This window comes from Neophocaena asiaeorientalis, unplaced genomic scaffold, assembly GCF_003031525.2.
Source record: "Neophocaena asiaeorientalis asiaeorientalis breed wild unplaced genomic scaffold, Neophocaena_asiaeorientalis_V1.1 scaffold256, whole genome shotgun sequence".
Classification (NCBI taxonomy): Eukaryota; Metazoa; Chordata; class Mammalia; order Artiodactyla; family Phocoenidae; genus Neophocaena; species Neophocaena asiaeorientalis.
In genome coordinates, this window is record NW_020185324.1 from 6506604 (window position 1) to 6520134 (window position 13531).

Genomic DNA, 13531 nt, shown 5'->3' on the forward strand with positions numbered 1-13531 from the left:
TTTTTAGTAAATTATTCTGAAGTACCCTTTTTAAAGCATGGTTCAATAATTCACTTGTTAAAACAACACTATGTGCCAAGCACTATACAAGTACTTTTCCTGGATTATCTCGTGTAATCCTCATTAAACAATCAATGAAGTGGATACTTTTCTAAGTGTAAAGAGGGAATAACTGAGATTTAGAGAAGTTAATATACCTAGTATTGAATAGGTGATAAGTGGTAGACTGAGATTCAGAAGAGCACATACTTAGAACCACTCTACCATACTACCTCTCATTTTGAGAGAAGCATGCTTATAAAATACCTTAATGTATAAATAAGTATATATAAAGCAGTTATTTTTGCATATTTAAAAAATTTCTATCATTCTCTCCAGTTATCTGTCACAGAACAGAAACCTTAAATCAGTAAACACCTGTGTGCCTTTAGGAAAATGCATAGCTCGCTAGTATTCAAAGGATTTTTAAACCAAATAGGTTAAACTGCTGCTTTTAACAGCGTGTCAAGGTTCTACCATGGGATTGAGATCAAATGGAAATGTCAGAGCATCACTTAGAACTTGGAGGGTAACTTACGCTAGGCTACAATTAAAAGCTCTTCTGGCGAACGTCTTAGGATAATGTTGTCATTGCTGCCAGCATTCTCTTAAGATTTTTTGAGCTATTCTAAGCCTGTGGTGCATGCTTTTGAGTATTCTTAATTATGGCTACTGCAAATAGAAGTCAGTGAGCCAATTCTGAAAAAAATCAAGTGGTATTTTTAGATAAAAGTTGCTGTTCTATAAAGTAACAAAACTGATTTTCTTGAATGTATTGATGTGATCTATTTCTAAAGGAATCCCAAAAATGTTTTAATGATGTCTGGGTTTTCATGGGAGGAAAGGAATAAGATTTAAAAAAATCAGATCAGAGTGTCATGTTGATCTTGAGTAGGGAGCTATAAATGAGAGGTTTAGTTTCAGAACCCTGGTGCAGTGAGTGACCAGTCTCCCCCATTGTTTTTTGGTTGTTACTGACATGTTTGCCAAAGACTTAGAATATTTCCTCTTTCTATGACTTGCAGTGTTCTAAATGGATGATAATCAAGAGGGCAGAAGAAGTTAGATCTTTGACTTTATTGTTGCTCTTCTCTTGTGTTAAAAGATCACTTGGTGCTTAGAAAAATGACTACAGGTATCAGTTAAAATGACTACAGATATCAGTTGATGTCACCTTTTCAAATTTATACATCATTCCTTTACATGAGTGTTTCTCAAAACGATGGTCAGCAACACTGCTGATTCACCCAGGTACGGTATTTATAATGCAGATTCCTGGGGGATACCAGATCCCACCCCCACTCCCTGCATTGGGTGGGCCTGGGGTAGAGCCCAGGAATCTGCTTTTCAGAAAGCAGCCAGGAGCCTATTAAGTATACAGAGCATTGGTTCTCTTATAGGCTGTATAGTTTTAGTCATTAGAATCAGAATTTGCTTTGAATTCTAGGTCTTTGGTTGAGTTTTTTGCTTTGTTTTCTTTGAACTCATTCAGCTTTAATTTCCTCATCTGTAAATACCTACTTGACCATGTTCTTTTTTTCCCCTAATAACCTTGAAAAGTATCCAGTAATAATAGTCAGATTTTCTGCTTTTCATTTTATTAATTTTTTATTAATTTATTTTTATTAATTTATTATTAATAAATAATAATATTAATTTATTATTATTAATAAAGCCAGGTTATTTTGGTAAGTACTCTTAAATAATTTATCTTTGGCATAGGTATCTTTTAACCTGATTACATTGTTTCCTCTATTAAAACAGTCATACACCATTGTTAACATGTTGTACAAGTGAGATATATTTCCGTGTAATATGTAAAGTCCTACTGTAAGCAGTTTTAAGTAAGTTATTTTTGTCTGTGAGTAAGCTTTACATTTAAGGTGTGAAACTGAGTAATGTCATCTGTTAGATTAAGAAATGCTTTCTTTTTGCATGTAGTATGACATTAAAGATTTGCTAAACTAGAACATGCCTCCAGGTGAATGTTGTCCTTATTTAAGCATTTTAACACCAGGAAGCCATGTTTTGAAGGAAGGTTTCAGTGATAGTACTTTGCTTAATACTGTTTGAGTCTTCTAAAATGCTTAGTTAGCTTACAAGTCACCTAAGGAAATGTACTTTTACTATTTTATAACAAACCTGTTTTAAAAATTGTGCTTAATCAATTTCCCTGAAATTTAATTCCCTGGGTTTTACTCAATGATTTGTTAATTGAAAACACAGTTGGTTTTTGCTAAAATGTCACATAGTTCAGGATAATCAAAAGCATGTACTCTGAAGGATATCTCTCAAAGACATCTAAAGAGTATTTGGAGCAATGAAAATGTTACTGGGAAAACAAGCTTAAGGATATTTAAGGCTTATCTGAGAATGTAGACTTTATAACACCAAAGTGTTTCTAAATTCTCAAAGATGCAGAGTAGCTAACTAGAATAAACTTATACCTGTATTTGGGGTAATACCTTGACTTCAGGTTCTAAGAACAGGTCACGTAGAATAAGAAAAAAAGGACCCTAGTCTTATCCTTCCATAGCTGTATGTTGGCTCTTGGCACAGTGTAGTCAGCTTCAGTATGTTCCTTCTTCTCTGCTTCCGGTCTTTGGGGATATCTTGAGCCCTGTTTTAGAAGTTTTTCAAGCTTCTAACACTTCCCAAAATGTTTCAGTCTCCTGCAGTTTTCGCCAGTGCAAATGCTGGAAGAAGTCAGCGCTTGGACCAATCTGTAGAATTTGCAGTGGTTATCTTCAGCCATACATTAGACTTCATGGGAGGCAGGGAATGCTGTGTTGGAGGCTGCCTATACTTAAAAAGACTTTCTCTTGTGTACTTGTATAAGTAACTGGAGCTAACTACAAGTTTCTGTGTTTTAAGAAATCCAAAAATATAATCTTTAAAACACCTTTTTCTTATTATCTCTGTATAGAATTCTTTGTTCCCACTTAACTACCGTAAAACACAGTGGTCACAGTTTATTACATTTTATTAAGAGCTTTAGTTATACAAAAGATTTTTCTATTTAATGAGTTGCATGTTTCCAAACATCTGTAGGCCTGGTATATCCCAAACACACTAAAGTTTGAACATGGTATCTGCTTCTCAATGAAAACTTGCTATTTTGTAGTGTTAAGTTCTGTGATAGAAAAATGCACAACTAACTTTTAGAGTAACTAAAGTTCTGAGATTATAAGGTAGAGAAGATACTTCTGTATTCCTGAAGGAGAGCCACAGGATACCAAGGATAAGGAGGTACAAAATACAGGGTTACCTAAGGGTAGATTAGTATGGCTGGAGTGTAGGAGATATGTGGTGAGTAGTAAGAAATGAAACTAAAGGTGAATAAAGATTTCAAGTTAAACATGGCAGATTAAGTTGCATGTTTGTCTCCACTCCTTCTTACACCCTCCTAGAAGACAGTAAAAGAATAAATGCATAAACCCCCGAGGACAAAAAATATGATAGAAGTAAGACACAGAAGAGAAAGCAACAAAATTTTGGAAGGTAAGAAGCTAATGGGTAAATGATGCGTAACTTAGGCCAGAAAAAGCTGAAACCTAAGGATAAGCCAACAACAAGCAAGTAAATTGACATTAAATAACCTTTGGAAGGTTCAGACCTTGGATTTACCAGGTACTTTGGACATAGGCATATGGAATAAAACTGAGGAGAAGAGGATTGGTTTATTTATATGAAAGAGCATTTTAATCACTTCTACCCCACTCAAGGCTTAAATCAAGAAAGAGGAAAACATGGTATTTAGGAAATAGGATTCAACGCAGGAAGTAATGAAAGGAGATCCCAGCATGACAGCTGTGGAACAGGTCTAAGCCTGAAGAGCAAGTTTTCCAGATTAGAATAGGACAGAGGTCTCTAGAAGATGTTTTGCAACCCAGAACACTAGTAGAGTACCTGAAATGTCTGAACGTAGAAGAGTTTTAACACCTGTGGCAGAATGGGGATAATTAATATGTACATGGAAAATTAAGCAAGTAGCAACCAAAAAGAAGAGTTAAGTACTCAACAGAAAACAAAGTTGTGAAAGAAAGGATTTATAATTAAAGCATACTTCATTAGTTAGCTATGAACACTTATTTAGTCAACATGTAAAAAAAAAAATATTGTAAAAAATACTGATTTTTACAAACAACTTGGTTTGTATAACATGCTTAAGAGCAAGAAATTTTGTCAATCCCTGCAAGATTATAAGTCCTAGAGCCAGGTGATCAGAGTTTGAGTCATGTCTCTGCTTCTTACTCCTGTCCAAGTAAGTTAACTTCTGTGCCACATCTGTAAAATGGGGATAGAATAGTGCCTCCCTCTATCCTAAGAGGTAAATATGTTAACACTTAGAGCAGTGCCTTGTGTTAGTAATTATAAGGAAGAAGATATAGAGGCAAATGAGCTGTACATCAGGGATGGGTAGAATAACAGTTTGAAGTAAAAAGCAATGTGTAAGCATGTTACTTTAAAATATGCTGGAAAATAAAAGAAATAGCTAAAAGTTAAACAGTTGCATTGGGGGAATAGAAATCAGTGTGGTGGACTGGGGCAGGAGGCTGCTTGTCCTCACTGTAAGCCTTGAATGTTAACTTAGAGTTTTGTACTCTTGTAGGAAAACTTCAAAAAGTGGGAAGAGCCTTTTGTTTGGATTTTAACTTGAAGCGCAGAGCATTTTATTTTTTATTGTAGAAATCTTTAAACTTATGCAGAGGTTGAGAGGAAGAACTCATCACCTAGCTTCAATCATTATGAACTCCTGGCCAATCTTGTTTAATCCGTACTGGCATCCCCAAGCACCACCACTGGATTATTTTGAAGCAAGTCCCAAATCTTAAGTTTTTTCAACCAGAAATAGCCTTAGCAGTTGTGGTGGGCACAGTGCTCAGATCTTCAAGACAGAACTTGCTGACCTGCAAGGAATGAATGCAGTTAACTGATAACTTTTAGCCACAGCACTTTTGATATCTGTGACAGTGTTTGAGCCAAAGCCACACTCTTTCTTGGCATCCTCCAGCTGGTGACTAAGTGTGGCAGCAGTTCTAGGGCCTGGCAGTTATGCCCAACATTGCTGCGGAGCTCACGATTGGATTGGCGAAGATTTTGTTTGTATCACACTCTCATGTTTCTCTTTCTCAACCCTCTTTTCCTCTCCTTTCAAAGTGAAAGACAGCATCGTGGCCTAAGGGCTATTGCTTCCTAGTCCTACTCTTTCTATTTTTCGTAGGTTCATCCTGATCTTGACATCTTTTTTCTCAGTTGAATACTCTAAAAGGATTCTTTTTAAAGTGTGCAGAAGACAGCTAACATCAGGCCAGAGATTTACTACTCTTGTTTTTTGTTTGTTTTTTGTGGTATGTGGACCTCTCACTGTTGTGGCCTCTCCCGTTGCGGAGCACAGGCTCCGGACGCGCAGGCTCAACGGCCATGGCTCACGGGCCCAGCCGGTCTGCGGCATGTGGGATCTTCCTGGACCGGGCACGAACCCGTGTCCCCTGCATCGGCAGGCGGACTCTCAACCACTGCGCCACCAGGGAAGCCTGATTTACTACTCTTTAAAAGGTCTGTGTGTGGTTGACCTTTGGCTGGTGTTGGGGAACTTAACTTTCAGGAGGATTCTCATCATTCTTTGACAAAAATGGTTCACTCTGCACAAACTCTGCAAAAAAATACATTATTTATGCCAAACACCTGCTTCTGGGAGTCTGGAATTTTGGTTTGTGCTAGACATTGAGTGCTGATGTGATGAATCCCTAATAAAAATCTTGAGCATTCTTCACTGCACACCCCTGGTAGTAACATTACACACATGTTGTCGTATTCTGGACATATTAAGCACATTTTGTGTGACTACTGGGAGCGGACTCCTTGAGCTTGCACCTGGTATCCTCTAGACTTGATTCCATGTGCCTTTTTCCTTTGCTGAATTTGCTTTGTATCCTTTCATTGTAGTAAATCATAGCCATGGGAAGAACTATGTGCTCTCCTGTGAGAATAAGTCACTGATCCTGGGATGGGGACCCTAAAGCATTAAAAAAAAATCCACACGAAATTTACAATAATTCCTTAAAATCAAATAACCAGCCAATGTTCAGACTGACTTATTTTTTAAAAATATACTTGGGATTTACAGATAAGGATCAAAATTAAGATCCACCCATTGCATGTAGTTGATAGGTTAAGTCTCAACCTACAGGTTTCCCCTGTTCTTTCTTCCTTGCTATTAATTTGTACAAGTGACAGTTTATTCAGTTTTCCCACAGTCTGAACTTTACTGATTACATTTCTGTAGTGGTATTTAATATGTTCCTCTGTTAATGTTAGTTTCCTGAAAGTTTATACAGTGTTCCCTTGGTATCCATGGGGGATTGGTTCCAGGACCTCCACGCATACCAAAATCCGTGGACGCTCAAGTCCCTTATATAAAATGTCATATGTGCATATAACCTATGCATATCCTCTTGTATACTTTAAATCATGTCAGATTACTTATAATACCTAATGCAATGTAAATGCTATATAAATATTTGCTTGAGCCTGGCAAATTGAACTGCCTTTTGGAACTTTCTGGAATTTTTTTCTGAATATTTTCAATCAGTGGTTGGTTGACTCTGGATGCAGAACCCATGAGTATAGAGGGACGACTGTACTTAGAGGCTTGATTGGTTTTAAATTTCATTATTTGTTAAAACTAGTTTAGAGATGGTATTTATTTACCTATTACATGGCATTGGGAGGCACATAATACCTGCTGCTTTCTTTTTTTGTTTGTAAGATTTGGGTGTTGTCTGCCTGATACATCCATTGTGAAATTTGCTGCCAGCTTTTACTAGTTTTAGTAGCCATTAATCTTTACCTACAGCCACTATTTTATGAAATGTAGTAAAAATAGTGATACCTCATTCCTTCATTTATTAGCTATAATTTTTTCATAAGGAGCTTTCCTCAACAAGCAGTTGGTTCATATACAAAAGGTAGGATAAACTATTGATTCTTGAACTTATTGAGTGTTCAGAATGAATAAATTCCCTAGCATCCTCCAGAGGTTGGTCAGTGAGATTTTTACTAAGTCTCATTATGAACTAATGGATTTTAATACTTGTTTTACTCTAGCTCAGTTCTTTTTGGTGCCCAGATTGTCTCATCTCTGGCCTGTGCAGGCTCCTTCAGGTTGAACCTGACATAATGAGGGTTTCTTTGCATTCAGGTACAATAGGAAGTCCCAAGCTCTTCTATTTCCTGCCCAGGCCTGGATTCAGCCATTTCTGTAAGGAGCCCTAGTTCTTTTTGTAAGAGCGTATAGTCAGCTGTTCATTGATACTTGTTTTGATCATGTTTCTAGGTCATAACATTGGAAACAGCTAGGAAATGTTTGTATTGATATTTCCAATTAATTTTAGAGTTGAGGGATTATCATTTAATATCCTTAATCTCTTATTTTTTTCTCTTACCTTGAAAATCACGGTTTCTATTAATGTCACTACTGACTTGTTTTATTTTACTCATATGATGGTTTCAGACTAACAGTACCAATATTGCAAACAATATGATTAGTGAAAAGTTGGTATGTTTTTTACTTTGTCCTTACTATATGGATATAACCCCATTAATAATGTATAGTTAGTGTATTTTCAAGTCACTTGTAATGGTATTTCTCAGTAGTTAAGCCACTTTTTTTATTTTGCTTTTGGTTTTTAGGGATTTCTCACATTTTGTAAATTCTGTTTTTATAATCAAGTGAAACATTAAACGATCCTATAGGTAAAACTTCAAAACAAGTACATTAAGAAAAAGTGTCCATCTTGGTTCCTTCTACCCTATTTCTTACCTCTTTTTGTAGTAACTAAATGAGTTTTTGTTTATCCTTCTGTCTCAAAATGTATGTATGTGTGATTATTTGTATACTCACAAATACATACTACACACTTATATATGTACAAGTACATATTTCCACACACTCATTAGGTAGAAAGCACACATAAATGCTGTTTGCATCTTGGTCTTTTTTTTAGTTAATGTCTCTCCATAGCAGATGTCATATTCCTTTTTACAGGAGAATAATATTCCATTATATAATTGTATCATATAGTAAGTAGTTTCCTATTATGGACATTTGATTATTTCTAGTCCTGCTGTTACAGATAGTGCAGCTATAAATAGCCTTGTGTATGTGTCTTTTCCTGGGGTTTTATGTTACTTAACGTTTGGGATACATTCCTAGAAGTGGAATTCCTGGATCAAAAGGTAAATATATAGGCAATTTTGCTGTGTATTGCCAAATTCCCCTCTACGAGGAGACAGTACCACTTTGTATTCCTATCAGCAATGTAAGAATGCCTGTTTTCCCACAGCCTATGAACAAATTGTTATCAGATGTCACAAAATGTTTTAAGCAGATCTGTGTTTTAGAATCTTTGGCAAAAGTATAATGGCGTCTAAGGTGTAATCCTAAAGACAGGGAGTTGTGTTAGCCTTGACAGTAGTCTCAGAGAAATGCAGGCCTTCGCTAAGGGTACAGTTCCATTAAATAAGTGTGAACAGTATATAGCATAAGGAGGACTTAGTAACTGGATGGAGGAATTGGGGATAACTCCAGTTTCTGGGAGTATGATGCTGATGCTCAATATTCTCTAAATTTTCAGATTATGGGATGGGGGAATTTCTTGAATTTGAGGTGCTCCTGAGACATACGTGTTAGAGATGTAGTTGGATATGTGAATCTGAAGAGAGAATTTTGGGTTAGAACAGAGCTTCTGAGTCATCACTCTGTGTGATGTTAAGATATGTGTAGATGAAGATGCCCAAGAAAAGAATAATAGTGATATTTGAGTCTGGGAGTGTTCTTGACTTTGGTAAAAGTAGTTTTTGGGTCCCTTCTATATCTTTTTATACAGCAACTGACTTATCATCTCTGGGTAGCATTAGAAAAAGTATACTTCACTTTCATGACTTTTACACACTTACTGTATACATAAAGATGATGTATTCATATGTTCTAATTCTTTAATTCTGAAATCATACTTAGTTTCAGGGCAAACAGCTTAAATTCCTTTGATGTAGGCAATGATTTATTTTAACTCATCTCCAATAAACATGATTTTAAAAGTTTGTTACAAATATTTCCATTCATGGTATCTAATTTTGGCAATCATAGGTAAATGGAGAGCTTTTTACCAGTGAAATAACGCTTTTTTACTGTGTTAATCATACAGGGATATATGATAATGTCATGATGTAAAAATCACAATACATCTGAGAAAAGGATCTCATCTAAAAGAATAGTTTTCTATCCTTTATGGCCTTAAGAATATTTAGTCAGGAAACAAATTCACAACTTTAGATTTAGAAAAGCCCTAAAATATCTAGTTACAAGTCTTCTCCATTTTAGTTCTCAGAACAGCCATATGAGGTAGTTACCATTAGGTACGTTTTACATATGAGAGGTAGTCATATGTAAACTAAACACATGTAAAACAGCGAAGTTTAGTAACTTTCCCAAGGATACACGGTAGTAGGAAGCTAAAATGGAATTTAAACCCAGGCAGGTTGAAAATAGAACATATTTTGAGTGAAGAGACCAGTATGATAAAGGATTCAAAACCTTATGTAAGTTGAAGGAAATTCACTTGGAATGTTTTATACTTAGAAGGTAGAGGAGGGCAGGTGACAGACTTAGACTGTCAAAGATTAGGTCTTTCGTGGAGAGAGTATATAGATTTCTTCATGGCACTTAAGCTATGGAACTCATTCTGTGTTTATCTTTGATCCAGTATCAAGTATATTCTCTTTCCTATGTCAGAGCTATGTGAAGACAGAATGGTTTTTCTTAGGGTTAAAGCTGGCCTCTCATCACTTAGCATCCGAGCAGAGGTTGCATGGTTATTTGGGAGGCTTGTGGTAAAGGGGAATTATAGTACTGAGAGGGTAAATGGACCAGATCGTTTCTGAGGCCGCTTGCTAATCCTGAGATTTTTCTTTCCCCAATTAACTAAAATTTGAAGAAACTTGATTAAAATTCTACCCAGGGTTAATATCCATTTATTATAAATGAGTTAGATATACTGTGAGGGTCCTAGGCCTGTATAGTACTTGTTTGATTTGGAAGAGCCAAGGCTAGCTGCTAGAGCTGCTTCCAACTTCAGGCCCACTTAAATTTTGAGTAGGCCACTCAGTTGGTTAAGGGTTAATGGTTTCTTCCCTTAGTTTTCTACATTGTTAATGCTGTCACAGAACCGTATGATATTTAACTATTCTTGTGTTTCTGCAGCACAGTAGCTTATCAAACTTGAGTATGCTTGAGAATTTCTGAGAAGATTTGTGAAAATAGATCACTGGGCCTCACTCCCGGCGTTTCTGAGTCAGATCAGAAGTGGAGCCTAAGAGTCTGCATTTATAGCATGTTCACAGATGGAACCACCGGTTTGAGAACCACTGCTATAGTAGTTTGGCCTTTCTCAGTAGATTGAGTTTTCCAAGAGCAGGAACCAGATATTACTCATTTCTTTTAGCAAGCAATACATAAAGGCAACAGATCTTAATTTTATAGAAACCATTGTGGACTGTTACATTGCTGTTTTGGGCCTATGGATACCAGATGTTAGGCCAAAAAGTAAAGCTTTAAGTTTGGGTCAGGTTTAGGTTTGTTAAGTTTACATTTAGAAATTCAAGTAAGATCAAGATTCTGCTAGATTTCTTTCACATGGTTCTACTTTCTGATACATACAAATTCCAGGATTTTTTTGCTCTTGTTTTTTCATTTTGCCATTACTAGGCAGCTAGCTACATGTAAGAACTGAAATCTTATCTTTCTCTTTCTGGAAAAATGGAGGCTATTGAAAATGTACTAGGTTTATGTTCTTATTATGCGTAAAGCAAATCGCAGAACTTGATGAACTGGTTCCAAGTTCAGGAGGAGGTCAGCATCTAGTCTTATTAAAGTAATTTTTAAACATGGGTTAAGAAAATGTGGAAAAGAGGAACTTAGGTTTTTTACTTACCCTACTCTTTATTCCCTATCACCACCACCATCCCCAAGCTAGCAAAGAATGACTTACTAAGATTTTAGCAAGACTTGTTTATTCTGGCAGTTAAAATCAGGGATAAATATCATTTACTTTAAGTGCCATTAAGAATAATATGATTAGGTTTTTATACATGTTGCATATAATTTTAGTCTTCCTTGGTGATAATCATAAGCAGTGTGCTGTGATTCTTTTTTCTCTATCCTCAGATATCCGGAAAGTGGTACTGTAGAAATAAATGTCAAGGATCTTCGACCACGAGCTAGAACCACTTTGAAATGGAACGAACTAAATGTCGGTGATGTGGTAATGGTTAATTACAATGTAGAAAGTCCTAGTAATAGAGGATTTTGGTTTGATGCAGAAATTACCACACTGAAGACGATCTCAAGGACCAAAAAAGAACTTCGTGTGACTGTTTTCTTGGGGTAAGATTCTCTTCACTGATGCCATTTAATTACTGAATTGAGTGTAATTTTTAGGTATTAAGCACACGTTCTTTAGTAAAAAGAAAAAAAAAAGATGGAATTTATGAAAGATGGAAATTTCCATACTAGAAGAAAACTTAATAAATTCTTGAGAATTTTTTATTAAGAATGGCCCTTAAATCTCCATTGTTACTTTAAGGCTGGAGGTATTATTTGAAAGCACCTTGGAAATAATTGAATATCTTATTAGAGAAATTCTTGCCTACCCTACAGGATTCTCCTAGGTTAAACCAATAATATACAAAAGCATTTCAATAGCTATGGTTGCTATGAGGATCTATGTTGATATAACACCAGTGAATGTCTACCTAGGCAGCTGTCTGCTGGACTTGCAAGGTAGCAAAAATTTTCTTTTATAGTAATTTAAGAACTTAAAACAAGCTTAATGAAGAGAATTCAAAATGTAAAATGTCACCCAAGATTTCACATTACTCAGATATTTCCATTGTTAATTCTTTAAGAAATACTTTTAGATGTTTCCTTCAGGTGATAAAGTACTATGCATTGTTTCAAAGCTACCTTTTTACACTTGGGGAAATAGTAAACATCGTTTTGTGTTCAGTTCTTCTGAATGAAGTATATTGGATAAATAGTCACTAATTTACTTTTTTAAAAAGCCTGTTAAAAGTATTTCCAGTTCTTTATTACAATGTTTAAGTAAACAACTTTGTGTATATGTTTTTGTGCATTTCTTTTCTTTAGAATGAATTATTAGAAGTACATTTGTTGTGTTGAGCATTGGGGATACTAGAAAGACCCTGACAGTTTTCTTTTACTTAAGGGAAGCAGCCAAACTAACATTCTTGTCAAGTTCTGGTTAACTGATTATATATATTATGTATTATATATAATGGACATATATTATCATATCTGTTATAACATGGAGGTGACAAATCTAAGATCAAGCATCTGCTTATGATTAATAATATAAAGCAGGGGTTGGTAAACTATGTCCCACTGGCTACCTGTTTTATGAAAATAAAGTTTTGTTGGAACACAGTGATCCCCATTTATGTATTGGCCATGGCTGGTTTTTTGTGTGTGTGCTCAACAGCATTGTTGAGTGGTTGCACATGAGGCTTACAGAATCTTGAACTACTTACTCTCTGACCCTTCATGGGAAAAGTTTGCTGACTCCTAAGATAAAGAAAAAGAATATTGTGAGCTTATCTTTTAGAAAACAGTTTCAGAAATTTGTACAAACACAAGTGTGATTCTATTGCCAGGCTAAGGACGTAACAATTAACAGAGTTCTAAGCAACTTGAAATTCTGATATGGATATATATCATGAAGGAAAGGAGAAAGCATCTACATAAATTAGTTATCTAGGGACTCTTATAATGTTCTTGAGTGTAGGAAGTGGAAAGAAGCATGTTTACACAATGGGAAGAGATAACAGTACTCATAACATTGAGCTAAAAAAGCTTGCTATTTAAAACATGTTTTCCTGAGTAATTATGAGGTACAGTTAGAGTGGAGCATTCTGGCTTTAGGGACTAGAACTAAGATTGAGTGAAAATAATAGATAGGCAAATATTGGCTCATGAGAAAACGATTATATGATGGCTATCCCAAAGTAAAACACACTGTCCTATAAAGGATTATGTTTGCTGTCATTTAGGTTTTTACTAGACATGTTAGGGATACAAGAGTCAAAAAGGAGTCACTGTGGCTTGTGGATGGGAATATTTTTTCATTGTTAGAAATCTTTTCCCTTCACTGGAAAGAATGGATAAATAACCAGAGGGAAAGTATAAATATATTCTGCTGTTGATAGTTTGGGGTTGTTACAAGCAGTGCTGCCATGACATTATACCTCTGTCCTGGTGCTTATGTGCGTTAGTTTCTGTAGGATGTGTCTTGTCTAGAAGTAGAATTGCTGGGTTGTAGAAGTTGTGCATCTTTAATAGATAGGACCAAATATTTAAGTGGTTGTACCAGATTGCACTTCCACAGTAGTATGAGAGTTCCCATTGCTCTGCATT

The 13531-nt window shown here is 35.7% G+C and overlaps 1 protein-coding gene across 4 annotated transcripts in view; it reads left to right on the forward strand.

The window, feature by feature from the left end:
* UHRF2 (ubiquitin like with PHD and ring finger domains 2) overlaps nucleotides 1–13531 on the forward strand; it is a 74507-nt gene that overhangs the window by 22224 nt on the left and 38752 nt on the right. For all 4 annotated transcript variants that reach the window (XR_003001701.1, XR_003001700.1, XM_024734218.1 and 1 more), the window contains exon 4: nucleotides 11267–11485. Coding sequence is in view for 2 of the 4 variants with exons in the window: in XM_024734218.1 (XP_024589986.1) it covers nucleotides 11267–11485 (219 nt within the window). In the remaining 2 variants the exon portion in view is untranslated. The remainder of the gene's footprint in view (nucleotides 1–11266; nucleotides 11486–13531) is intronic.